The following is a 26,861-nucleotide window of genomic DNA, read 5'->3' as shown; positions in this document are numbered from 1 at the left end:
CTCCTTGCTTCCGTATATATAACATCGTGGTGGTGTTGTCGGTGAAGATCTTCACCACTTTGCCCTTGAGGGATGGAAGGAACGACTTGAGAACCCAGACCATTGCTCAGAGCTCCAGAATGTTGATGTGTAGAGACCTCTCCTCCGGGAGCCAAAGGCCTCTTGCATGGAGGTCTCCGGTGTGGGCTCTGAGCGCAACCGGACGGTCCTCGCCGTATAATCGACGGCGAGTTCCCTTGACCTTGCCCGGATTAGCCAGTCGTCCAGGTAGGGGTAGACGTGGATCCCCTGTAGGCGCAGCCACGCCGCCACTGGTGGCAGGCACTTGGTGAAAACCCTGGGTGCCGACTTTAATCCGAACGGTAGGGCTCTGAATTGGTAGTGGCGTCCCTGAACCACGAACCTGAGGCACTTCCTGTGCCTTTTTAGAATGGGGATGTGGAAGTAAGCATCCTCCAGGTCAAAAGACGATAGGAAGTCGCCTTCCTCCAGCTGTCCCAGCACGTGCTGGAGGGTGACCATCCTGAATTTCTGCGCCTTGATGTACTTGTTTAAGCAACGCAGGTCCAGGATGGGGCGCCAACCGCCTGTCTTCTTTCTGACGAGGAAGTACCTTGAGTACACTCCGGAGCCCCGGAGGCCTCTGGAGACGAGCTCGATGGCACCTTTCTTGAGCATCGCCTTTATCTCCAACAGCAGTTGAGGGACGTGATTCTCCTTCCTGGCCACGGGAGGAATGCGAGGGCACTTCTTTTGGAATACCAGCGAGTGCCCGTTGGCCAGGATGTCCAAAACCCAACAGTCGGTGGAGATGGACTTCTACACGCTGATGAACTTCGTCAGCTGGCCTCCCACCGGGGTGCTTCGGTGGGGGCCCGACAACCCGGCCGGGTCAGTTTTGCTTGGAGGCAGCCTTGCCGCCTTGGCTTCCTTGGCAACCGCGGCGGGAGCCCCTTTGCTTGGCGCGACCTCTGTAGGTCTCCTGGGAAGAGGAGCGGGCCATCTGGCGGTAAGTGGAGGAGCCACCGCTGGATCCTTTGGAGGCACCCTGTCTGCCTCCGGAGCTCCGAAAGGGCCGTCGCTGTTGAAGCACCCCCAGGGCCCGGGCCGTCTCAGTCGGTCTGGATGGCCTGTAGGGACTCATCCACCGCCTTACCAAAGAGGTTGTTGCCGTCGAACAGCATGTCCAACACTCTGGTCTGGACATCCTGGCGAAAGTCTGTCGCCTTGAGCCATCCTCGTCGTCAGAGGCAAACTCTGTTGCCCAGTTGGCGAAATCCGGTATCGGCAATGTCCGTCGCCACCGTTATGGCGTGATCCGACGACACCTCACCCTCCTGCAGAATTTCTAGGGCCTCCACCCTTTTGTCATCAGGCAGGAAATCTAGCAGGGGAGCTATCTTGAACCAGAGCTCCCTGTCGTAGCGGGCCACAATCGCTAAGGCATTGGCCGCCTTAATCGTCGCCGCCAACGAGATGACTCGTCGTCTCAGAGTCCAACTTCTTGCCCTCGCTATCCGGTGGGGAAGTGGAAGATGAAGCCGCCGCACCCGCTGCCTTCTTCTTAGCCGCTGCCGAGACGACAGTCCGGCGTGGGCTGGGCCCTGAGGCACAAGGGGGCAGCATCGGGGACTCGGTACTTCTTCTCGTACCTGTCCCTCTTGGCAGGTGTCGTGGCAGGGTTCTTGAGGACAGCAAGCCCCTCGTCCAAGATGTCGTCGAGTAAAGGCACCGTGAGGACCGTCTTCCTCTTAGCCTCTCGTCGTTGGTACAGAAAACCCTCCTTTTTCTGTTCTTCAGGGCAGAGCTGGAAGAGCTTGGATGCCCTGGTTATCATGGCGTGGAAAAAGCCAACCTTGTCGGCTGGGAACGCCCGTGAGGTGGGGGGGGCAGTGACGACGGCATGTGCGCTGTGCCGCCGCCGTCATCGTCCGTCCCCGTCGCCTTATCCTCTCCCGGCGAGGGGGATGAGGGGTCCACTGGTCTCGCAGGCACGAAGGGCGGAGCGGGGTGGACTCTCCTCCGCTTGTTCAGAGGGCTTCCCGACAGGCCTGGTTCTGGCTCCTCCGTCAGGGTGCGTGGTAATCTCGTCCTTATCTCGGTACTTAAGGATTGGATTGCCAACAAAATGGCCACCGAGCTATCCTGGGGCTCTGGCAATGGCTGTGATGGACGGGATGGCCGCTCCACTGGGCCCTGTTCGTCGTCGTCGCCATCTTCGATCACATCAGTAGGGACCGTCCCCTGGGATCGAACCTTCTCGAACCTCTCGTTGAGGTTTATGAACCTCTCGTTGAGGCCTATGGACCTTTCGTTGAGGCCCTTCTCGATCTCCACCAGTTCCTCCTCAGAGGCTGATTCCAAGTCTAATGGCCACCGCCCCCCCCCTCTTTCAGCCGGGGGCTTCACGGGGGTCTTAGCGATGGGCTGGAAAGAGGATTCCCTCCGCGGCGGCAGGGATACTCTGGGCCCAGAGGCCGTTTCCATTGGCGTAGTCTCAGCCGGCTCTGCCAGGGTCGCAGCAACCACTTTGGTAGGGGCCTTAGCCGAGTGGATCAAGGCCCTCACCACCTTAGGTGCGTCCTGGGCCTTCGCCTTGGTGGGAGGGTCAGCGCCTCGCTCCCCCTTCGAGATCGACCAGGTCAGCTCCAGCGGCCTACCCGGGTTCTCGGACTTCCTCTTCCCCTAACCCGAGCGCTGGCACGTGGTCGAACATGCTGGGGAAGTAGCGCCCTGCTTGGCAACCAAAGAGCCCGACCTTTCGTCGCTCCCAGAGCCCGTGGACTTGCGGAGCTTGGCCTTCTGTTGGGCCCCCGTCGCCGGGGCACCCTCAAAGGACTTGGAAGCCCGCTCAGACTTCTTCTTCGCCTTCTCACTTGCTGTGCCCTTCTCCAGCCAAGTGGCGAGGCGGGAACGACGATCTTGTTTGGTTCGTTCCGAAAGGTTCTTGCAGAACGCACAGTCCTTCTCCACATGCGTCTTGTCCCCATGGAGGCAGTAGAGACATCGCGAATGCTTGTCCTCCTTGAAAACGTTATATAATCCGCATCCAGGGTAGTTCCCGAACAGCTTGGATCTAGGAGTCGAGCTCCCCTTGTCCTGGGCCATGTCCGTTGAGGTAGGCCGCAGATCTTCCGGAATCCTCCAAGGAGTGTAAACTCAACGAAAACTTCACTCTTGAGGGGCGTAGAAGAATTCCGAAACGGGTCCCCGTTATTGGAAGTAGAAACGGTGGAGCTTGAAGCTCGATTAACCGAAAAAGGAGAAATTCTCCTGAAAAAACATGAAAACGCAGTAAAAAAAAAAAAAAAACGAGAGCTAAACACGAGGACTCCCAACACTTGAGCGTGCGGTAAAAATCTGAGGATGGCTGCCAGAGGCAGGGGCTTATGGAGAGGGTAGTCATTGGCTGGGGGCAGCATGACCCAGAGATCAGTGATTGGTTACTAAGAAAGACAGATCAGAAACGAAACTGATACTGATTTTTTCTTTACCGAGGATTCCCAGCCCGACGATGAGGAATATTCATGAGCATGTGAATCCATGCCAGACCCCATGCTGGAGAACTAAACGTTCCAATGTACACTTTCTATATAGTTGATGTGATCATTTCTGCGGGTATTCGATGCCTTCTGTCCTTCTAGCCTAGCTATTGCTCCCTTTCGTTCAAGGTCATAACAATTGAACCTGGTTTTCCGCTTCTATGCATGGTAGGTTTCGTTTTTGTGAAAGAACGCCACAATAAAAAAAATATACCAGACGAGACTTGTCAGTGTGAACCGATTAATTTCTTCTATTCCCAGAAGCATCATCCCACTAAGTGAACTTCACTCCATGGAGCGATGTGCAGAGCTGACCCACGTGGCATTCAAAATACGCCTGAAAAATAAGTTGCCAAGTTTTCTTTCATTCATGATCCAACTAGGCCTTGTGCCGATCGGCTGTTCGAGTGCATAGGTTAAGCGAAGATGAGGAGTTAGACAATTTTTCCTAGTTGTTCCCTAACTTTCGAATGCGGGCCCGAGAGGTCGGTAGCCTTCTGCTGAACATTGCAGTAGTGCTCGAAACCGCACAACCGCGACGGTCAAGCAAAAAGCGTTTCTTCCCGGGAAGGCTGTAGCAAGTCAGGAAGGGGCCATGAAGAATTGGTTGTCACTATTCAAGTAGGATGTGCCGTTGGCGGCAAATCAGTTTTCAAAAGGCGAAAATAGCTGGTGAGCGCAGGCTAACCCAGCCAACATCGAATTCCTTTAGTAGACCCCATCAGTGCTACCAAGAGACTCAGCAAAAAAATCACAGTGTAATAAACTGGACAATCTGTTTTTCTGATCTTCTGAAACTCATAATAGGCACAGTGTAAACCTATGAATTGTATTCTGGATAACTGTCATTCTCGTGGAGTTGGACCTTGGGGTGTAATATTCAATTACAGTTACTTTTCGGCTCACAGAGTAGAGAAACAATTACTTCAACTTAGTTAGCCTCACAGGTGGGAGCAGGAAAAGGGCCAAGAGAGGCCAGCCAGAGAGTGACTGAAAAGAAGGGAGCAGGTGTGCCAATGAGAAACATCTCAGTCTTAATGGCTTTAAGGCAGAGATCATTGGCTGCACACCACTCCTGGATAGCAGAGAGACAGTCAGAGAGATGATAGAAGGAGAAGAGGTGGCGGAAGCGAGCCTGAACATGAGTCGAGTGTCATCCACATAGCACTGGAAGTTGGGGCAGAGGGTGACATTTGAAAAGAATTTGGACGCTATGGTGAAATTTGTAGAGCAATAGAGAACCCAAAAAATCACACATCAAAAGACTAAAATTCTCTGAGTGTGTAAAAAGGTGCCCACTCGCCAAGGTATTTAAAAAATAATACACTGCCAAAGCAAAATGTTCTGGAACTTATGTGGTTGACACTTATCGATCATTTCTATGAAAATCGTACCCAGCATAGGCCACCACAGACATTTGGCTTATCAATCGAGGACCAGTAATATAAATGAAGGGAAGGTAAAAGATATACATTAATGAATCACACACCCGTGTAAATCTGCATAAATACTTTATTACTTTTTATAACATTGAAATTGAGAGTAATAGCATTCGATATTTGCCGTACATTGTGCAAACATTGGTGAACATAATCGAAAATTTTATTGTGAGCAGATTATGAAGACAGCTACAAATCATTAAAATCGGGAAGTCACCTTTTCAACAAGTTCCGCTTTTGGTGGACAGGGCTCGTTTGCAATGTTTTGTGGCATTGTATGTGTCTAGGAACAAAATCAGGATCGATTCCATGAGTATGCATGGCCAACACATTCAATGTCAAATCTTTCACATATTCGAATTCCATTTCCTGGTATATTGGCTTGGCTACCCATTGTTTGCCTCGTTTTTTAAAGGCCAAGATGTAACTAAGCATCCCGAAGTTACCTGCAGTTTTTGCTTGTTCCCTCCCAACATTCTCTTTGTGTGCAAGTATAGCTAGTCTTGTTTGGGCCTCCATAACGTCTATTCCGAAATGCAACCTTTTGGGCCTGTACTTTAGGCACATATTATGAAACACCTCCAAATCTAAGGTATGACAGAATTGAGTCCCTTCAGGTCTCTTGAAAGCGTTTTATCGTACACTAAGAGCTTTGTGTGGAGGTGAACATGGCACCAACCACCACTTCTTGTGTTCCTGCTAATTCGAAAAAGGTCCACGTGCACATTCGTGAAAATGTTTGTTTTCTGTCCAAGAGTGTACGTTGGTGCATCAATAAACGCCATTTTTCAAGTAGAATTCATACAGACTCATCACAAGTTTTGGAGCTCCACCAAAGATGGTTGCTGACACCACTCTCCGAAATATTTTCTGAACTCTTTTTTTTTTAACAGGCAGCTGTATTTCTTTTATTGACTGATTTGGTAACGTGCCATACATCAAATTGATGAAAGTGTGGAAACTGCTCTTGCATGGCCTTGGCTATTGAAACATGCCTGTCAGTGGCTATTAGGTCTATTTGCATTCCCCTCGATTGAAGATGTTCGACGGATTTGATGAAACCATATTTCTCCATGTCCACAGAGGATGTACACTGGGACACCGGCACGATCTCCAAACTCAATTTATTTACTTTCCATGTCTTAAGTGGTATGTGCAGTACTTTGCTGAAAATCCTAGGCTGTCACAAAGTCCATCACTAGCTAGCCAGAAACGTTTGCCACAGAATGTGCTTTCAATTGACAACTGTTCAATTTTCCAGGCCTGACTAATAGCAGGGAATAAGAATTCCCTTCGATATTTGTAGTACTGGGTATTAGCAAGGAACCCAAGTTCCACATATTTACAGAAACTGGAAATCTTACCATAAGTAGACCCGCTGAAAAGTAAAGCTGCTGCACATAGTAGATTTCCAGCTGGCACTTTGCACAGCATCAGTTGAGCGGACCATGAAAATGTATTATGAAGGTGGACACAGCTGGCTTGTATTTTCAGGTTAGAGCCTTGTAATACACGAGACATTCACCAATGGCTCCCCGCATATGTTCCCCCTCAATGTATGGACACATTTCAGCATCTATACAATCTCTAGCAGGAAGTGGTCGAATACAATGTATTTTTGCTCCTTTATTAGCCAATCGTCCGACATGAATGTGGTCTGTGACTCAACTGTGGTGGACAAATCGGCCAAACTCGGTCAATTGTGTTGAAGCTTCAGTCTTACTTCAGATTGTAAATATTTGCCCACGAATTGGAGAAAAGGGTAACATGGAATGTCTCTTTGCTGGAACATTTTTTGCAGGTGTAGATTGTGTCAAGGAGTCTGCGAGGAATTGCAATGCATCTTCATTGTATTCGATTTCATCTTGCAGAGTTGTCACATGGTAGAAATGGTCCATGGACACTTTGCACGGTTCGGCTGTCACATTCAGTTCAGTTTCCAGCCATTGGGCATAAGCATCAAAAGTCTGCTTATTGACTGGACCAGGCTGCGCCCCAAATAATAGTTGCTCCATTGTCAAATCTGTTTGGCAAGCGACATCTTTGGTTTCATTTGTTGTCTGTCATTATTTTCTCTTCATTCTGGGTCTCTAAGAGATGTGCTGAAAAACATGCTCAGCGCGTAGTGCACATACTGCAGACAACACTTTAAAAACAAAAACATATGAATAAAACGGCAGCCTAAAATCTTCTACAAAACAAACTTGTTTGTTTGTTAGCCTTGTTTTCTTTATTTTCTTTGAAACCGTGGGCTGCTCTTTTCCCACCGCACAGGCAAGCTGAAAAAAAGATTTTTATATGGTTTAAATCAAGCACATTTGATTTCCATGCAAACATATGTCCATATCTACAAACAGAACCAACTTGATTGAATAGAAAATATGACAACATAAAAATGTATCCCAGATGCAATGTGATGTACAATTTGTATTCAATATTAGGTTATGTTCACCTATGGTTCATGTGCCTCTTCTAATTCCACACCTTGTGTACATTCCTTGAATAGACTATTCATTAAAAAAAAAATGTAAAATCGTACTGGAAATTAAAATCTTTCATCGCAGAGCACTTACACTACTTACAAGGATATGTGTGTATGTCATTTAGTCATAATATACATTTCAGATTTCACCAGATAACCTTCAGAGTTGACACATGTACAATCATGACATTATTGTAATGTTTCCCTAAAGCCTTCTATATTGTATTCTGCATTTGGGAGGAAGTGTAACGTCAGACACGGGGCACGGTTACATGCTTTTCTCTCTCTATTAATATCCTTTGTAGGATTTACTTTAATTCTTGCAAGGGAACTCTAAGTTGGCATACCTCAAACTCTGGACCAGTTGCAAAGGAGGAAGTGATTGAATTTGAAGTAGCAGCATCCCCCTGTAACAGTACTTGTTTTAGTAAGGACGAAAACAGCAAAATGTAACTGAGACAATGAGATGCAGAGAATGGTACATATAGAAAGACACCCATACATGCCACTTAGTGTAAATAACCTGGCATACATAAACATTTTCATTTGATTTGAAATGCCAAGCATAACATTCTCGTAAAGGACAAGTACAATAAAATTACTTGATAGGCCAGTGAACTTGATGTTGACTCTGGCAAAGAAATTGATGCAGAATCTTGCTCCTTCATTTTCAGTGCATTGTCATAAAGGGGTACAAGTGAAAATTAAAATTGTATTAGGTATGTGGGCAGATCAAACGCTCTAGAATATCACTGTGCATTTCGGTAGGGCTTACCACTGGGATACTGGAAGTGTCAGTGGTTTCTTCACTTGTGCGGGTCTGTGCTTCCATCAGTGTGCTCTACGAAAAAAAGGAACATGTCAAGCAACCAATTACGAAAACATTAAGCGACTTAAAGGGCCCTATGGCATTGTTTTCTAATGGTCATGAGGCTCCAGAAAGAGGGGACAGATGAAGTATAGTAAAATGTAGTATAGTAAAAATTCAATACAATCTGGTAACTCTGGAAACTTTAATAAGATACACTTCAAGTAAATATACGCCAAAAGATCCTATATGTTCATGAAGTTACCTTTTCAATACCCTAATTAGATCGAGAGATTATAGATGATACTTATTTATGCACACCATCGTCCTACATAACAGCTAATTCATCATCCATGACTCACCTGGGACAGCGTGTGCATACATTTAGTTGGAATTGCATTTGTAAGCAATTTACAAAGAATTCTGGGTCAACGGTTTTTGTGTACTTCAACTGTTCGTACATATTGTCGGTAAAGTGCAGGCTGCAGATGCGGAATCGATTGGCCCTTGCGTCCTTGAAGACATTCAGTGCTCTACTTTCAATCTCGTCCACCGCAAAACCATAATATTTAACTCATCTTCTTACTAAATCAATATCCTTTGGGAATGTATGCGGGACTTTAGGCATGGCACTGGGAAGGGCAACCAAAAACCATACAAACAGGCATTCTTGCAAAGTCTAAGATCTGTATTAAATAAAAAATAATGTATGCATTTGATTGATGGAATTAATCACAGCTTTCTAGACAATATTTGTTTTATTCAAAGAAGGAAAACATGTGTAACCTAGTCTAATGAATACGGCGATAACTTTCTTACAGAATTGATTGGTATACCGCAGATCGTACTGTGTTACTAGTCTGTTGAATGTACTTTCATGCATCAAAAGTAAACATGCTTAAAAACATGGACCACAAAAGATTCCATTCCATGACAATGGACATTGATGTAATGTGCTATTTATCAAAATCAAAATACTTGAAACATTAAGCAATGGTGAAGTCACTGAGAAAAATGAAAATTACATTACTGGGTGCATTAGGTGTAAATAGATAAAATTTGAGATCATCAATTGATGAATATAGAGAAGTAAATTGGTGACCTACCCTTACCTGGACGAACAAACAAGTTGATTCAGCAAGCAGGGGAGAACGTTGCTGGGGAACAGGTAGAACGATAAAGAGATAACTTGCACAGCTCAGATTTTCTCCTATACAATGTCAAGGTGTCTATAGAGGATTAGAAAAGTGAGTGTGTATGTGAATGTGTTTGTTGCGGGGTCTTGAAGAGGGGAGCCTGGAGACACTGGGTCTGGGGAGGCCATTAGAACAATGGTGACCGTGCAGAAGAACCCTTTTGAAGTGTACATGGTGTTCGGTAACGTGGCCGTTGCCATCCTCCCAGCCCCCTTGCGAGCGCATGACCACAGGTGCGAACTGCCATTGATACTGGGGGAGAAGAGGAGGTGGATGGATGGGCATGAGGCGAGTGCAAAAGGCCCGGGACACTGCTGAAGGGAGACACACTTATGTGGATTACAGGGGCGCGGTCTTGAAGAGGAGAGCCTGGAGACACTGGCTTTGGGGAGGCCATGAGAACGGCGGTGACCGTGCAGAACAACCCTTTTGAAGTTTACATGGTGTTTGGCACCTTGGCCGTTCCCATCCTCCCAGTACCAGAGTGGGGTATAATGGAGTGGGGATGGATGTATGCAGACTAGGTGACCGTACAAGGGCACCAACCATTCTTTTATGTCCCTTTTAAACGAGTGAGTGTGTTCTTGATGCACTGAAACATTTAAACTATTGGTACATGATAATTTGTATTTTATTTAGTTTGGTGATGTTGATGGCTCAAAAAAAACTTCAAATTGTATACTTGAGGTTGCAGCACAGTGTGTGAAAATCCCCTGTACTGTCCTCTGTCACTGGGGAATTTGGTGCAAATGGCTCCAACGACACAGGCGGGTATTACTCGAACGCGGAATCCAAGCCTCCCATAAAGCCACCATGTAAATGAACGGTAGGCCAACAGCGTGTATCACCTGTGGAAGAGAAACATACATAGCGTAATTAAATGAACCTGATAAGTGTACAACCCTTACTTGAAAATGCACCCTGTATTCTATGACATAGTTGCTCGTACAAAAGTTACTTCATGGATAAATGGCATTCGTTTGTCAGCGATCGATCAAAGTTACGACAATGTAAAAGAAAAACATGAAATGTTAGTCGTATCAGTGTTCAAAATGACATCACATCTAGAGTGCACGTACTTGCTACTTGGATTGCGAAGGTGAACTGTTGCGAAGTTCGTGCATAAGCACCATCATTATCCTCAACACGGACCTTGTGAGGCAGACTGCCCTGAAGTCGTGCAGCCGGGTAACGCATAGCAGTGGTGTGTCTCCTTCTGTTATATAGGCCAAGCATCCAGAGTTTTCCTGGCAGCGGCAGTTCTCCACCTCGTTTGGCATGACCTTGCAACAATTGCAGGTACACCAGGTGGAAATGTCTTCCATGCGACAAGGCTCAGGCTCCAGTGATTAATCTTCCCAACTATCGATTGATTTCCTATTGTTCCCGCATCTTTTTCTTTCAATTACTTCCTCCTCTGAATACTCAGGATCGTACTGGTAGGGCTGTATGGTTGCCATTATACAACACATTTTTACATAAAACGCAAGTAATGATTGAAATCAATAGTAATGCTAGTGTAAGTATTTGGTTGCAGGGGCTTCAAGCAATGAAGATAGCTAACAGAGCAGTAACAAGTCACAGGCGATCCAAATAAAAGACAGTGAAACGATTGAAAAAGCAACTCTGATATCTGATGAGAAGTGGTCTGTTTATACTTATTGAGGAAAGAGGCGTCCGGCCATTCCCATGAACACACGTCAATAGCTTGCGCGCACAGAACCTTGACACGAGACGTGCATTGGCGTTGTGGAAAGGGGCGCAGGCGTCTAGTGATGTCAGCTTCAGCGGCGGGCAATATGATTTAGTGCCACGAGGGCACTTGAACTTAGGGCGATGGAGCAATGGATAAGATTAGCACAAGATGGCTGTGCCCAACCCATTGTTTTTGCATGTCTAAAAGTGAGGAAAACGAAGGTAAAATGCATAGGAAGGTTTTTTTTTTTTTTAACCATCAATCACATGATGCTTGGTCGATCGCTCGTGAAAATAACATTTTTAGTGCACTTCCCCTTTAATTCCCAGTCTTCTCAACCCGTTGTCTTTTTCAGACTGTCTCGCTTACTTTCCCCTCCTTCTCCTGATCTTACCATTTCTTTGCTTTCGGCTACTGATTTTGCCTCCTATTTTTCCTCAAAAGTAACTACTTTTTGCGCTGCTATTGTTTCTACTTCCTCTTCTACCTCTTTTCTCCCCTCTCTCATTCCTCTGTTTCGTCATCCTTTCTCCCAATTTCTGCCTCTGATACCACGCTTGTGTTAGCTGGAGCGCAACATACTGCTGCTCCTTCTGATCAGTTTCCTAGACTTCCAGTCCTGCATTGTCAGGCGCACTCAAATTCTATCTGGGCAGGACCAAGGGCTTCCGCAGGTCAGACGCACTTTGACACCTTTGGGGGCTCCAGACCCGGGTATCAAGCATCCAAGGCTTCCATAGCGCGGTGGATGGTTGCGGCCATCAAAGAGGCATATGAGAGGCATCACAAGCCGTTGCCAGCTAACATGCACGCGCACAAGATCCGAGCCACAGGCATAGCATCCCGGCGGCAGGTTCCTTGGCAAGTCATAAGTAGGGCGGCCACCCCTTCGGCTTTCTGTAAGCATTACCCTTTGGACGCCGGCTCAAATTCAGATGTGGCCTTCGGACAGGCGGTTCTTAGGAACTTATTTACAAGGAGGGTCTCCTCTCCACCCTGGCGCTACATTCAGTTGTAATCGCGCATGCAGTATGGAGGAAAGGGGACGGGAAGTAAGAGTAATTACAAGCTACTCACTGTAGTGACTAGTCCTTAGTCCCCTTTCCTCCATACGTCCCACCATCCTCCCCCTAATACGAGTGTCATTTGGCAATGGTAAATATTGTCGATGCGTCAATGGGGACTGAGGTGCGACGCTGGTGGTTGGAGTCAAGGTAGCGCATGCTCCTATAGACGCGCGTCTCTAAATTTAAAGAGGAAGAAGGTTTTTTCTGGTGAAAAAGGTGGCATCTCCTGTCCCTAAGAAGGGACACCCATGCAGTATATAGGAAAGGGGACTAAGGACTAAGAGTACATTAGTCACTATGGTGAGTAACTTGTAATTTTTCCCACACTTTGTTATTATGAAACGTGAGGGCAAGTATAGGTTTTTGACACAGACTTTATTCCTTTGTTTGACTGAGACCATTTTATTTTACTTTGATGGTCGAGACTACTCCATTATACAATTAGGCCCAGTTAGGAAGTCTCCAACCAAAGTGAAACTTAATAAAAAGGTGTTGAAACGTGTAACTTTTGTGTCTGACCTTACCTGTGATACCATGCCTGCCTCACAAATGTCATGTGACCCTCTACATAATCTCGGCCTGGCCCCTGCGTCCTTCTCTTGCTGTTTTGTTCTGCTACTTTGAAGAAGCAAATCTGCAGACTTGCTGTCATGATGCATACCCCCGGGCATCCAGACCACGTCCATCAGCCCCGGGAGCAGGCATCATGTTGCCTTGAAAAAACCCAGCAACCCCTGCTAGGGGCTGTCTGGGTTCAGTCCTGGCGCCAAAGGCGCCAGGCTCATATGGGACATCAGTCCTGGCGCCATAGGCGCCAGGCTCATAAGTGCACACTTACCTGATGCAGACCATGCTGCAAGAAGATCCAAGCCCATGTGAGGCCTGGAAGGGACTACTTTACCTTAGGGACTATTTTGTTACTCGGGTGTGGTCGGGGAGGAATACCTACCTGGGACTACTTTGGGGGCTATTTAAACCACGCCCGAAGAGCAGCACATGCTTCACGTTATTCTGCATCCAGCAGCGTAACGTTCACCGCGCCAGCAGCAGCATCCAGCCTTCTGCCACGCCCGCCTCGAACCTGGAGCACCTAGAAATAAGGAAAAAAGCAAAGGTTAGAACAAGAGTATTACCTGATTTCTTACCTGATCCCAGATTCATCGCATCTTCAAACCTGAGGAAAGACTTTGTTTTAAACGCGTCGCATCGCCAGCAGCAGCGCCGCGCCCTACTCACCGTTCCACGCAGCATCTCTTCGATCCGGCGCTGTCTCCATCTTTACATCGCCGAATTCCGGCACCTAAGGGGGACAAGAAACAACAAGGTGAGCAGAGAGAACAGACAGAGAATATCTTTAGCCGCCATATGCTTACCTGATTTTACCGCCGGAGGTATTATTCATCACCACGCCACATCATCTTATGCCGCACCTGTGAGAAAAGGAGAAAGCAGCAAGTTTAACCCTTGGCATTATTTACCGGACAGTGTTGGGTAACACAGACTTTTACCGGAGTGCTTTTCAGCTGTCAATCTTCTTATTGGGTCAAATCTGCAAGATAAAAGAGGAATTGGACAGGAGTGAATTCCAGACATTTTGAACACTTACGAACTATATACTTACGGCTCTTCGCCAGGACCTTTTGGAGTCAGGATTCGTCTACAACTCTTCCAATATCTTCAGGCCAGTGAAGTAACTGGTCTTCAATGCGCCCCTGCGTACTTCGCAGGATGGAGGGCTCATCCTTCAAGAATATAAGGTGAGATTTCTGAGAGGGCACACTTCAGAGGTGATTAGAGGGGAGGACAGTGGGGGTGCTATCACTTAAATCCACAAGTGGCTAAATCCATCTCTCCACTTGTAGGAGAATATTTGTACGGGTCAAGCAGACAAGAATTGGAGGGCAGATCAGTCAGTCATCGCTGCACTACGCATCACGTGGGTGGAGGCCGCAGCAGTCCGGGTCCGACTGACGCCCCTGTGGGAGCCAGGTGAGCGTAACACTTGCTGAATGACTTTTCCCCAATTTCGCTGGTTTTGTTTTTTAACTCACTGGGCCATACTGGTTGAGTGCAGCAGTTTGGGAATATCCCAGTTTGGGGTTTCTGCTTCTGGAAGTCCAGCCCAGGCTTCCTGAATTCTCCTGCTGCCTCCCCTCATGCCCTAGGTCAAAATGTTTTCCCACTGTTTACCGCCAGGGCCTGCTGCCTTGGTGCAGGGACCTGCTGCTATTGGAAGGGGTTTAGGCCACAAACACAGCCCCTGATCAGTTCCTTGGGACGACCTAGGCTTCCCCCATTAGTTTTCCTAGTCTTTGTCTGCAGAGTTCCCACCCTCTAGTGTCCACTGACCGCAGGAAGCCATCATCACAAGTTCCCTAGAGATTGCTTGGTCTTCCTCAACAGATTCTTTACTTTAGGCTTTAGGGTCGATGTTGTGGGGAGCTTGTTTGTTCCTTTCCTTGGTAGTTGTTAGCTCAGGTTTTTTTGCCATGCAGCAGTTATCTCTGAAACCGCAGACACAAATGGTTTGCAGCGGGTCTTCAGTAGAAGTCCCCCTGACCACAAAATCAAAGTTGAAAATCCAGCTAAATGTTTAAGGGAATAGCTTCAAAAGGTCGCAACAATTCTGCAATTTGATAGATATGCAGCTTAAGCAAATGTGAACACATCTCTGCTGCTAAGAGTGCTTTGCACTGGTAACCTATATACATATATATGCTGTGATATTTATATCACGCTCGTACACAAGTGTTTCAAGTGTACACAACACATGATTGAACACTGCCTGATCTCCAATGTGAAGTTGTACGAGGTCTGCCTGAAAGGAACATCAAAAGTGCTAGTCAACACCTCTTGCATCCCACCATACTGCAGGCAGAGGGGCAATTTATAGTTAAAGTAGCAGGAATCTGGAACATGTTACCGCTCCATCTGTTCAGTTAATTCTCTTTTGTTCTGCAGGTCTCCGCTTACAGCTCATTTGCACACTTACTCAGCGAGTTGCACAGCAGCGAGGGACCCTCAGTGGTAAAAGAGCACTAGCTAAACAGGGTCAATCAATTTTGGGTTATGAATAAAAAGTGTACTAAATTGGACTGAGAATGTAGTTCAATCTGTAACAAATCCAATCTCACTGCAAGTATTGTACAACTAACTGTAGTCCTTTACCGAAACCCAAAACTTCTAAAGGGATTGTCCATATTCAAGGTCTTCTAGACATTAGCTCTAGGGCTTCCACATGATGCATGAAGAAGCTGGTGACCAAATGGCAAAATGGACTTTCTGAAAAAGCAGGCAAAGTAAATCCTTCACTGTGGTCATTCAGCATAAAAACCCAAAATGTGTTCAGGACCTGAGATTAATTTGGCCACCCACTTGAAAAGAACTGCAGAAGAGCATGGAAAATGCCTTACTATAGGCACTTATGAACACAACAACAAATACACACATAGACCCTACTTGATGCAGGCGGTCCTTACTCACAAATCATGAAATCGGATACAAATAGACAAAATATTATGCACATTTTGCACTAAACAGTAGTAGTAATCTCAATTTGTGCTTTTATGTATCTTTTTCAAAAGCAGTAAAATCCAGCATATACAAATAACTATTTAAGACCGATTGCAAATGCATACATACTGTGATGTGAGACAAAGTAATACATTTCATCCAACCAAACAAAAAAATCTATTTTGTGGTTTTAAGTACCTGGTGGAATTCAACTGGATTCCTTCATCATCGCTCAGGTCCAGGCTGTCAGTGCTAACATCAGCATTGCTCCTGTGGCGTCTGGTGTTTATGGCAGCCAATGGGGTATCTCTACTTTTAAATGTATCCGTAGAAACTTGGAATCGGTCACGTTCCCGTATCTGCCGATCTGCAAATGCAACCTGTTTTCAGGAAGGCAAAACATATTGATGAGAAGCCACAATAAAAAAAAATAAGTTACTTGCCAACTGCTGCAACAAAACCCCTGTTCTTCGACCCCTATGCTCTACATTCACATGTATGGACTACACCAGGTTGCAGACTACAAAAAACGCATGGAAAGCTACAAAATGGCAACAAGGCAAAATACATAAAGAGGCACCTCTTGGGCTTCTCTTGTCTGGTCAATGAGCATCTAAACCCCTCAGCTCTGAAACTGTGAACAAACTGGATGAAATAAATTGTTCCAGAGCTTCACGGATAGATGGGTTGCTTGCGGTTAATAAGAAATGTTTCTTCATTGGTACAGGGAGAATAAAGAACAGTAAACTTTGATAATAGCAATGGCGATCACAGAACCAGAAAACATTGCATAGATGGCCTACCAACTAGGGCAATTCCCTTTAAAGGGTAGTCAAAAGAATTGCTAATGAACAAATACATTCCCTCTTGGTAATGTTCTTTCTGATGTATGTTCTTCCCACAGATTCCTAGTCTACGATATCCCTATCGCACCAGAGCTGTACTTCAGAATCCTTCAAGAGACCAAGCATGCTGTGAGACGGTAGAACCGATGCTGTACTAGCTCTTCACCATGAAGGGAAGGTAGGGCAAGCGTGGAGGAATCTGTGGCAGGAACATCCATCATAAAGTATATTACTGAGAGGCAAGTAATTTGTTCTAATGGATTTCTCATCTATGATTTACTCCCAAAGTAGTACGTAAATCTTGTAGGAGGGAGGAAGCAAGGACCCGACCTAGACCAGAAGACTCTGGAGGACTGCTCTATCAAAATAGGCATCATGGCCCACAAGGGAATCAAGCAGTAATCTTTCACAATCTTGTGCAGAGATGCCCACGTCGCAGCCTGGCAGATGTCCAGGACGGGGACTCCCCTCTGCAAGCACCTCTGCCACTCCTCTGGTAAAATGAACCAAGAGGGCCTCTGGCACATCTTTCCCAGCCCGAGCATAGCATTCCTGAGATGCAGAAAATGGTCCAACTTGACCGGGTCCGCTTGGTCACTGCTCTGCCAGCACGAGCCCCAGCTTAACTCACAAAAAGCTAAACATGTTTCCTAGCCTCGCTCGCCTGAGACACGCAGAACTTAAGGGCCTGCACTGGGTCCAGCTGATAGAATCGTTCCGCCATCTTGGAAGGGCGAGCAGGGTGAAAAAGGAAAATGGAAATCCAAGACACCTTTTGGCAGAAATGATGGCCTCACTCTCAAAATCACCTTCTCTTTGGAAAAAAACAAAACGGGGAGGAACAGACAGCACCTGGAGCTCACTCACTCGCATTGCGGTGGTGATGGAAACCAGGAAACTCCTCTAAGGGTGAGCAATCCAATAGAACAGGAATGAAGGGGCTCAACTAGAGCACCCATAATAAATGTCAAAAACAAATTTAAATATGCCGAAACCACAAACTAGCAGGGAGGAAACTGGTTACACAAGCCACAGCAAGAACTGCCTAACAGTGGGGACGGTGGATTGTGAAGAACAAACCCTGTTCTGGGGTCCTCTTGAACACTGACAGAGGCAAGGTATCCCTTTATAGCTTGGGCCAAGGAGAGCAGAAAATCCAACACAGGAGACAAAGGTCAGGGTAAAGAATCAAGCTCCCTCTCCCAGCACCAAATGGAAAATGTACACCACCTACAGGCATAAATTAATTTTGTAGCGGGCCTCCTAGCTGAAAGGAGCACAAAGTATTTTGTCTGACAAGTCCCACTCTTTGCATCTCTGCCTCTCAGTAGCCAAGCACGAAAGGCTCAGGCTGCTGAGGTTCGGGTGGAGGACACCCCTCTCCGATTGGGAGAGCAAGTCGAATCTCCTGAGAAGGTGCCAGGGATGGCAGATGGACATGTCCAGCAAATCTGCATACCACATTCTCCGTGCCCACGCCCAGCAATCAAGATAAATGTGTTTCCGTGTAGGCAGAGTCTGAGAACCAATGGAATGACAGGGATCGGTTGGAACACAAAAGAGGTTGGAAGATCACCGTCCATGTATCCCACAGAGCTCCCAGAGTAGGAAATGCCCTGTAACAGAACAACTCGTACTTCCTGTTGACAATGTAAGCTTAGAAGTCCATTTGAGGAATCCCCCAAAAGGAGAAGGATCTCCTCCAGAACTTCCCTCTTGTGGGAGGCCAATGTCTGTCTGCCCAAGCCATCCACTGTGACTCTCTTCTGGACATATGAGCAGTCGTCAGAGAGACACTGTACTCCAGAGCCCAAAACCAGAGTTGCATTTCTTCCCTGCATAGATGCAAAGACCCTACACCACACCACCACACTAGTTGTTAGTGCATGGCCACTGTGGTGCCCATCTGGATCAGCACAGACTTGCTTTTTGGGTATTATTATACACATTTTGTATACATAGGGGAGGAACACAACCTGGGCCAGCCTGATGGCCAGCAGCACCAGCAAGTTGATGTGTTCCCGAGACTCAATGGGAGATCAGTTCCCTCAGTCAGGTTCTACAGATGAGTTCCCCAAACCAGTGAGCGCCAGTGACCAAAGCCACCTAGGTAAAGGTTGAAGAAACAGCAAGTTGTCTCGCACAGCGCACCACCAAGATCCTGAGCCACCTGCAGTCCAACAGATGTGGCCCTGAAACGGCAAACAATGGCAACGAAGAAGCCACTGAATCCCTCTCATGTGGAGCCTCGCTGCCAGTACCACTAGGATGCAGGAGGCTAGAAGGCACAGGAAAGTCAGGCTGGGACTTGTTCCTGGGATTGCAGTACATTAACCATCCGAAAGATTCGCCAATCGGACCTCAGGTAAGAAAGGCCTGCCCAGTAGAATGTCCAATACTGCTTTGAAAATCAGAGGGGGTGGACAGCAAAACCAGAGAAATTTTGAAGTTCAGGCAAAAGCCCAGGCTGTGCAACGGTGTGCATGTGTGGGGTAGATACTCTGACACAAGATTCAGGCTGAAAGCTCGGGCGAGCCAGTGATCCAGGTAGGGAAAGACATGAATGCCCTCCCTCCTGAGGCAAGCCGCCACCACAGCGAGCAGCATGGTGAAAACCTTGGCCCCTGAAGAAAGGTCGAACGGCAGGATTTGGAACGGTTAGCAATGTTGGCCCACCACAAACCTCAGGTACTTCCTGTGCTTATGATAAGCATGTGGAAGTAGGCATTCTGTAGAACCAGTAATACCAGCTAGTCCTACAGATTGAGGGTTTGACGGAACGGAGCCAGTGCAACTATCTTGAACTTTTCCTTGCGCAGTAAAATGTTCAGCAGCTGCAGATCCAGAATGGGACAAGGCTCGGTCCTTCAGCACCAGAAAATAGGTGGAGAGCCGCTCCCTGCCTTGAGCACGGTACCAGCTCCATTGCGCTCTTAAGAAGCAGGAGGATGGGATCCAGAGACAAGGGGGTGGTCTGAGGGCCATGGTCTTGAGGGTGCTGTAGGAACATGAGGCAATACCCCTGTGGAAAGACGTGCAAGGCCCATGCATCAGACATTGCATTTGACCATTTTGGGCTGAATAGGGAAAGCCCCCCCCACTGGTGTTGAGTGGCATAGCCAGTCACTGAGGTTTTGCACCCTAGGGTGCAGCTGGTGTAGTGGCTGTGGCAGCCCTCAGGGCACATCTACCTCTCGGAAAATGGCCAATTGGGGAATAGGCGGGGGAGGGACAAAAATCTCTACTCCAAGACGACAGTGCAGGGGGAGGTTGTATGGCAAGCCCCAATGACTTCGCCTTCACCTTTGCTGATTGGACCTTCTGAAGAGCATTATCAGCCTTCACCACAAACGGACTTGAGCCATTGAAAGGCATGTCCAACAGCTTAGCCTGGACATCAACCTCAAACCCAGACCCAGAGGTCCTCAGCTCAGAATGTCGCCTGACCAATTGTACTTATGGCCATGGACCTGCCCACAAAATCAGCGGCATCCAGTTTGGACTGCAACATCTGGCGGTCAACCTACTTGCCATCAATAACTAAGGACAGAAAACAGTCCCTCATCTCTTACAAGGACATGCTCAGCCACATTGGTCCCAACAGCCCGAAGGAGAACTTCACCATAGCACAGGAGGCATTCACGGCATGCATTGGAGACTGCCCAATAAACACCATCTTACCCCAGGCGTCAAGCCTCTTTCCCTGTAAGGTGGAAGGGAAGGTCCTCAGGCTAGGCGACGTAGCAGTTCAGAAGATTTCTCTTTTGGTAACTTTCTTTCCATGTTTCCTATGGACCAGCAATCTTTTTGCTTTTGTTTTAGAACCTTTGTAGACTGCTTCACTCCCCTGGCCTTTTGCTCATTTATTATGGGGAACAGATCAGTCCTTCAGACCATCAGTCCTGGGAAACTAGGATTCCCGTTTTGTCTTTTACTTTTTGTAACTTTTTAGCACTGCACACAGCATCTTACAATGCAGTGCATGGGGATAGTGTTGTATCACCCTAGTCTTTTACACTTGGGATGTGCCTAAAGGCATGTTGATGGCAGCAATTCTACTTTTACCATTTTTATTTACCATTTACCGTTTATGGCTGCTAAACGTGGCTAGTGCCCTCACATGGCACATCACAGGATATTCGCTTGTTCTCTGGCCATATTGTTGTTCGACCTTCCAGTCTTGCCAGGTCAGGAAATCCCATATAAAGGTCAAGCACTTGCTCGGGAACGCTGCAGCTTTCGCAGGCTAGTGAGGCCTTTGTGTGTGAGTGGCTCAGGAAGGGTGTGGGATGTGCCGCATGAGCAAAATCAATAGTTGTCCCTGATTGGACAACTACTGGCTGTTTGAATGGTGCAGATTTTTACCACTGGTGGGCTCGGACTTGCTTTCAGGCTGGATTTTGGATAGAGGACCCTTGCAGCCATTTCTTCAGATCAGCATTGGAGCCAAGATTCTCTCATAGAAGAACAGCCAATTGAAGATCTGAAGAAGACTTCTGAAGAGGTCCAGCATCTCTGAGTCTAGCCAATTGAAGGCCTGTTGGACTACCTGATCTGTGAAGGCCTTGAGCGGTGCTTCAACCCCTGGACTGGTGGGACCAACCAGTCTCGACGTGTCCAAGTATCCAGCCGCCCTGAGCCTTCGGAAGTGTCCCTGGACCACCCAGTGGACTGACAGGCTCTCCAATGGACTCCCTCACTAGAACCATTACCGTACTGTGTTTGCAGCCAACACTTTGGTGGTCGCCAGCTCTTGGTACAAGTCATCTTCCTGACGAATTTCAGTCTCCCAACTTCAAGGGATACTGCTCTGGAAGGACTTCTGCAACTGGATGGGCGCTTGCTGTCTATGTGCTGTGGTAGTCGCTGGAACCAGCCTCACCTGTCTACCTCCACCCCACCCATCTACGGTCCTGTGAAGTGTCCGGAAGAAGGCTGCTTTGGGGAATTCTGTGTTTTCTCCATTGCCAAGTAATCCACTCTGCTCCTGGACCACACCAGAAGAGCCCTTGCACCAGCAGCTCGTGGGCACCACTCACCGGAATCAACAGCAGGAAATCAAACCTCCAGCGACCCCCCAGTCGACCCATCCAGTCTTCTGGGAGAAATCAAACTCTGGGCAAAGGGGCTATGTAAACAAAACATTTATCTACCCCTTTCTTCCATATGACGAGATTGAAAACAAGTCTTTGTATCCTTCCATTCCACTGTTTTTTGGTTGTCCCTCCCGGGGAGTAAATCCTGAAAGATAAGAACACATTTTACTTACCCAGTAACTTCGATCTCTTCTTTTGAACAATCAGCAACACAAGTAACTTACCTGCATCAGATACATTCTGGGGAGAAGCCTTGTGACTTTTGGGCACAAGGCCCCAGCCAATTTCCGGATTGGACTGCTGAAGCTAGGGAATATCACTTGTGACTTGGTTCTATCATACTGCACCACTTTACTTAACTCGTTTGTGGATTTAAGTTTAAGTCATTGCATGAATCTTAAGAACCTATGGTGAGTGTATATGGGTTTCGTAGAAAAATTCAAACACAAAAACAAATTTGCCACTTGAAAAATAACCGGAGTCCCATAATGTCGATCAAGTGGAGCGGGGTTTGCAGTGGTGTCCCCCGCTTCTATAAAAAGGAAAGCAGGGGACAAAGAACCTTTTCTTTAAAAAAAAAAAAAAAAAAAGACCCTGTGGCGCGGATAAGGGCATTAGGTAAGTTGAGCGCTGGAGCTGCTCAAGTATTAGGGTTAGGGAGGTGGGATAGCGGGATTGCCTTGTCGAACATTTCATATTCGAAAATTTCAGCATTGAAATAATCATATACATCCACTGTATATATGTTTGCCTGTTGTGCCATATTGTATTGTCGCCCGTTTGCTTCATTTTTTAGTGTGTGCTTAAGGCCTAGAATAAATTATGTATTTAAACATTCCTGTCTAAATTTAATTGTGCGCTTCACTGTGTGGACTCATTGTGGACCCCTGGACGACTCACTCTCTGAGAATAGCCTTGATTACTCTCCATTGCAACCTTAATTGAGTTTTGGCTCAACTCGGGAATTCCCCTGTTCACTATAACTAGGGTGGCCTCAAGGAGTTTGGTGGTTAGGGGATGACCATCACCAAGGAAAAGGTAGTTCCGCCAGTGCAGACAAATGTGAGGGCAGTCAGCTTCAAGCTAGCTTGGGGGTTAAAAAAAAAAAAAAAACACAACCACCTGAAATAGCCATATTCTTTCCTGCTTTTTTATCTTCCAGGAAAAGCAAGCTAAAGGTTAAATGAGCAACCTTTACCACACTCTTCATGTAAAATAAAAAGCAGTCATTTCAACTCAGTCTTCTTGACAAGAGAGTTAAGGTCTTGGACATGGAACAGAGCACGCCCCACAACAAATGGGTTCAGGCAAAAGCAACCAGCCCACAGGGGCTGCTCCCAGTCAATAGATCTAGCAAAGAAAGGAAGATTTCCGGAAGAGCACCAGGACTGCAGGCAAGGAGGTTCCAGCAATGAAGGCTACAGGTAAGTGGAGGAATGTCCGAATAGTTACTTCCAGCAAGACAGAGGCAGAGGACCGCCACAGAAGGGCACAGCCCAGCCAGTAGAGCCTGTCATAGCAGCTTCAAGAGTTGTCGATCTCGCCAGCAGAACTTCAAAGCAAAAACAGATCGAGCCCACCAAACAAAAAGGCATGCAGCAGTCAGCACTTCCATAAACCTGTCTGGATGCCTGACTGATTTAAGCCCAGGTGGGATTCTTCAAAACAGGGGCTGGTGCAAAATGAGCCCTTTTAGCTGGCCCAGACAAAGGCCAGAAAACAAAATGGCAACCATATAATTGTATTTGATCTTAATAGGGAACACCCAATCACTTCTTGGGTCGATCATGCATCCATGGTCCGCTACTTTACTGAACGATTCTATTTGATGGTTTGGAAAACTACATTCCAAGGAAAATACTTCTATCGAGGAATCCTTTTATCATGATTATTGTACATCATGGCATAATACACAAAACACCAGCACTTACCAAATTTGTCATTGTTCTTACCCCCTTGTGCCTCATTGCATCTCGCCACCTCATTATTCTCGTTTACTATTGTTAGGTGTGTCCTATTACTTAACCTATCCTTTCCTCGTGCTAGGGACCTGGTGTTCCTGGCAGGGTCGCAATGCCCCTGCGACCCCTTTTGTTTGGATAAGGCGGCGTAGGATCACTATGATGGTTATTATAGCTGTATAAAATACTCCTAATGGAACTCAACATAATGGCACTTGGCTAGAACTTCCGTACAAGACTACAGATATTTCAAAAAAAGGTAGCAGGCGCTCCTCTCCAGAATGAACATGGCATGATAACCTGTCCTGAGATGAGAGTTTGCAGCACATGCTTTTTGCTCACTGTACCTTTCACAGATGGGAAATATCCATTTGCATATCAGTCGTTGTCCCGCCCACATGGGCAGTCCAGCGCCGAAATGCTATGGAAATTCCACTCTGAACAAGAGTACAAACAGCAACCAATCTTTGCAAGGAACTTGGGGTTGGTCAGTGTAGTAAATGCTATGTGGCATGGCGCCACATGGGGTAGATCGTGCGAGCCTACAGGATGAAGGACTATGGGTACCAAGGCAAATGCTGCGAAGTAGGCAGAGGCTGGGACGATTAGGTGTGCAGGGCCATGCCCCAGAGGATACATATGGCCCAAGTCACCAATCACAGTGACTGACATTAGCAGAGGAGGGAAGAAGGGAAAGGAGGTGGTGAAGAGGAAAGTCTTGAGGCGCTTCTGGAATTTGAGGAAGTCCAGCTCACGGCAAAGAGGAAGAGGGAGGCTGTTCCACAAGAGGGAGCCAGCTGAAGAAAGTGATCCGCCTCCGGCCCTCTGTTTAGCGAAACGCTTTACACACAGAGTTGGTGCCAGAGGAACGTAGAGGTTTAGAGGGAGAGCATTTAGAACGAGAAATTAATACTCACCGTAGTGACTAACGTACTTTTAGTCCATAGTCCCCTTTCCTCCATACTGCATGGGCATCCCTAGCTAGGGACGGTATACAGAACCTTTTTCTCCAGAAAAAGGTTTCTTCCCCTTTAAAATTTAGAGGCGCACGGGGCACGGCCCTGGGAGCAGGCACTGCCCTGACTCCGCCCACTGACCACACCTCAGTCCCCATTGACGCACTGACAATATTAAAATTGGCTAATGACACCAGTCGTTAGGGGGGAAGATGTGGGACGTATGGAGGAAAGGGGACTATGGACTAAGAGTACGTTAGTCACTACAGTGCTTAACTATTAATTACTTTTAACGTCCTGTCCCCTTTCTTCCATACTGCATGGACAATTACTACTGAATGTAACCCCAGAGTGGAGCGGTGACCCTCTTTAAGAAAACAAGTTCCTTAAAACCACCTGTCCGAATGCCTCGTCTGACTTGGAGCCGGCATCCAAACAGTAGTGCTTGCAGAAAGCCGAAGGGGTGGCCCAGGTAGCCGCCCTGTTGATGACCTGCCATGGAACCAGTCTCTGGAATGCGATGGCCGTGGCCTTGGCTCTGCCAGCGCGGGCATGCATGTTAGCTGGCAGTCACTTGTGCTGTCCCTCATAGGCTTCCTGGATGGCCGAAACCATCCACCTTGCTATAAAGGCCTTTGATGCCCGATACCCGGGCCTTGACCCGCTGAAGGTGACAAATAGAGAGTCTGACTTGCGGAAATTCTTGGTCCTGTCCAGATAAAATTTCAGAATGCGTCCGACATCCAGACAGTGCAAAACCCTTTGAGCAACGTCTGTAGGATCGGCAAAAAAAGTAGGTAACACCATTTCCTCATTTAGATGGAAGGCAGAGACTACATTAAGAACGCGGGGTGCGTTCTCAGGACCACCTTGTCCTTGCGAAAGGCAGTAAAGGGTTCCAAGGCCACCAGTGCCTGAATCTCACTGACTCTACGAGCAGAGGTGAGACCCACCAACAAAGCGGTTTTAAATGGTGACCAGTATGTCGTCCGCGGACGCCATTGGTTCGAAAGGCTTGTGTGCCAGGGCGCCCAACACTATATTGAGATCCCACACAGGGTGTGGTTTCATGATTGGCGGGTAGAGCCTGGTGAGGCCCGACAGATGTCGTTTAACCAGCGGGCTGGAAGAGAAGACCTCCTCCTCCGAATTCCTATAGGCCCCTATTGCTGCCAAATAGGTGCGGCATGTGTCCACTTGCACTCCTGAATGAGCGTGGTGTGCAGCGAAGGAGAGCACATTGTCCAATGTGCACGTAAGGGGGGTTGATCTCCTTGGAGTCTGCCCAGTGACAGATCCTAGTCCATTTATTCTTGTACTGGCTCCTAGTAACCTTGCGCCTTGAATGTCTAGGTTGGCCCGAGACAGGTTCAGATGCTTCAGTGTGACCTGCTCAGGAACAACGCTGCTATGGATAATTTCTGTGGCGCGGGGTGGACCCCTGCCACCCTGCTGTGCAAGATGATGAGCTGGGTCCAGCGGCAGGTGAATGGGTGGCCTGACCGAGAGGCTGAGAAGCTCTGCGAACCACGGTCTCTCCGGCCACCATGGAGCTATCAGAATGATACGGAAGTGACATGATTCTCTTGTCTTGCAGATCACCCCGTGTACCAGGGGTGTGGGAGGGGAAGGCATACGCCGTCATGCCGTCCCACTGTATCTGGAATGCATCGCCCAGGGAGCCAGGCCCTGCCCCAGCCATGACGCAAACTGATGGTACTTCTTGTTGGCCCAGGAGACAAAAAGATCCACCTGCGGGAACCGCCATCTTCTGAAGATCCCGAGTAGGACCCAATAGTTCAATTGCCATTCATAATTGTCCGCTTCCAGGTTGGACCCCCCTACCCCCCCGGGGAGTGGACGGCCATCAGGTAGATGTTCTCCAGGGCCCATTCCCACATGCTGATCGCTAGGCTGCACAGCAGAGGGGACCCGGTACCGCCCTGCTTGTTGACAGAGTACATGCTGATGAAGTTGTCCATCTGGCTAAGAACAACCTTGCCCCAATGAGTGGAAGGAAAGCTTTGAGAGCTAGCCAGATGGCCTTCAGCTCCAGCCAGTTGATACAAGACCCCTGCTCATGAAGGGTTTGGACACTGGTTATCCAGAGTGTCCCCTGCCCCAGTCATCCAGGTTGGAATCCATGGGGATAGTGACCTGCAGCCCTACTGCTAGAAGGGCTTGCCTGTCCACAGATTTCAGTCCCTGGACCACCATGTGAGGTCTGGGTGGAGAGAAGGAAGAATGCTGACAAGCTCTG

At 47.5% G+C, this 26,861-nt stretch overlaps 1 protein-coding gene across 4 annotated transcripts in view; it reads right to left on the bottom strand.

Annotated features, from left to right (window-relative positions):
- The window catches only part of NUMA1 (nuclear mitotic apparatus protein 1), a 1,289,555-nt gene that overhangs the window by 293,526 nt on the left and 969,168 nt on the right, over positions 1-26,861 (bottom strand). For all 4 annotated transcript variants that reach the window (XM_069640302.1, XM_069640305.1, XM_069640304.1 and 1 more), the window contains exon 19: positions 15,942-16,123. In XM_069640302.1, the coding sequence (XP_069496403.1) occupies positions 15,942-16,123 (182 nt within the window). The remainder of the gene's footprint in view (positions 1-15,941; positions 16,124-26,861) is intronic.

This window comes from Ambystoma mexicanum, chromosome 7q (genome assembly GCF_040938575.1).
Source record: "Ambystoma mexicanum isolate Mex_15411 chromosome 7q, UKY_AmexF1_1, whole genome shotgun sequence".
Lineage (NCBI taxonomy): Eukaryota > Metazoa > Chordata > Amphibia > Caudata > Ambystomatidae > Ambystoma > Ambystoma mexicanum.
The sequence above is the reverse complement of the archived record's forward strand: the minus strand, read 5'-3'. Positions and strand labels throughout refer to the sequence as shown.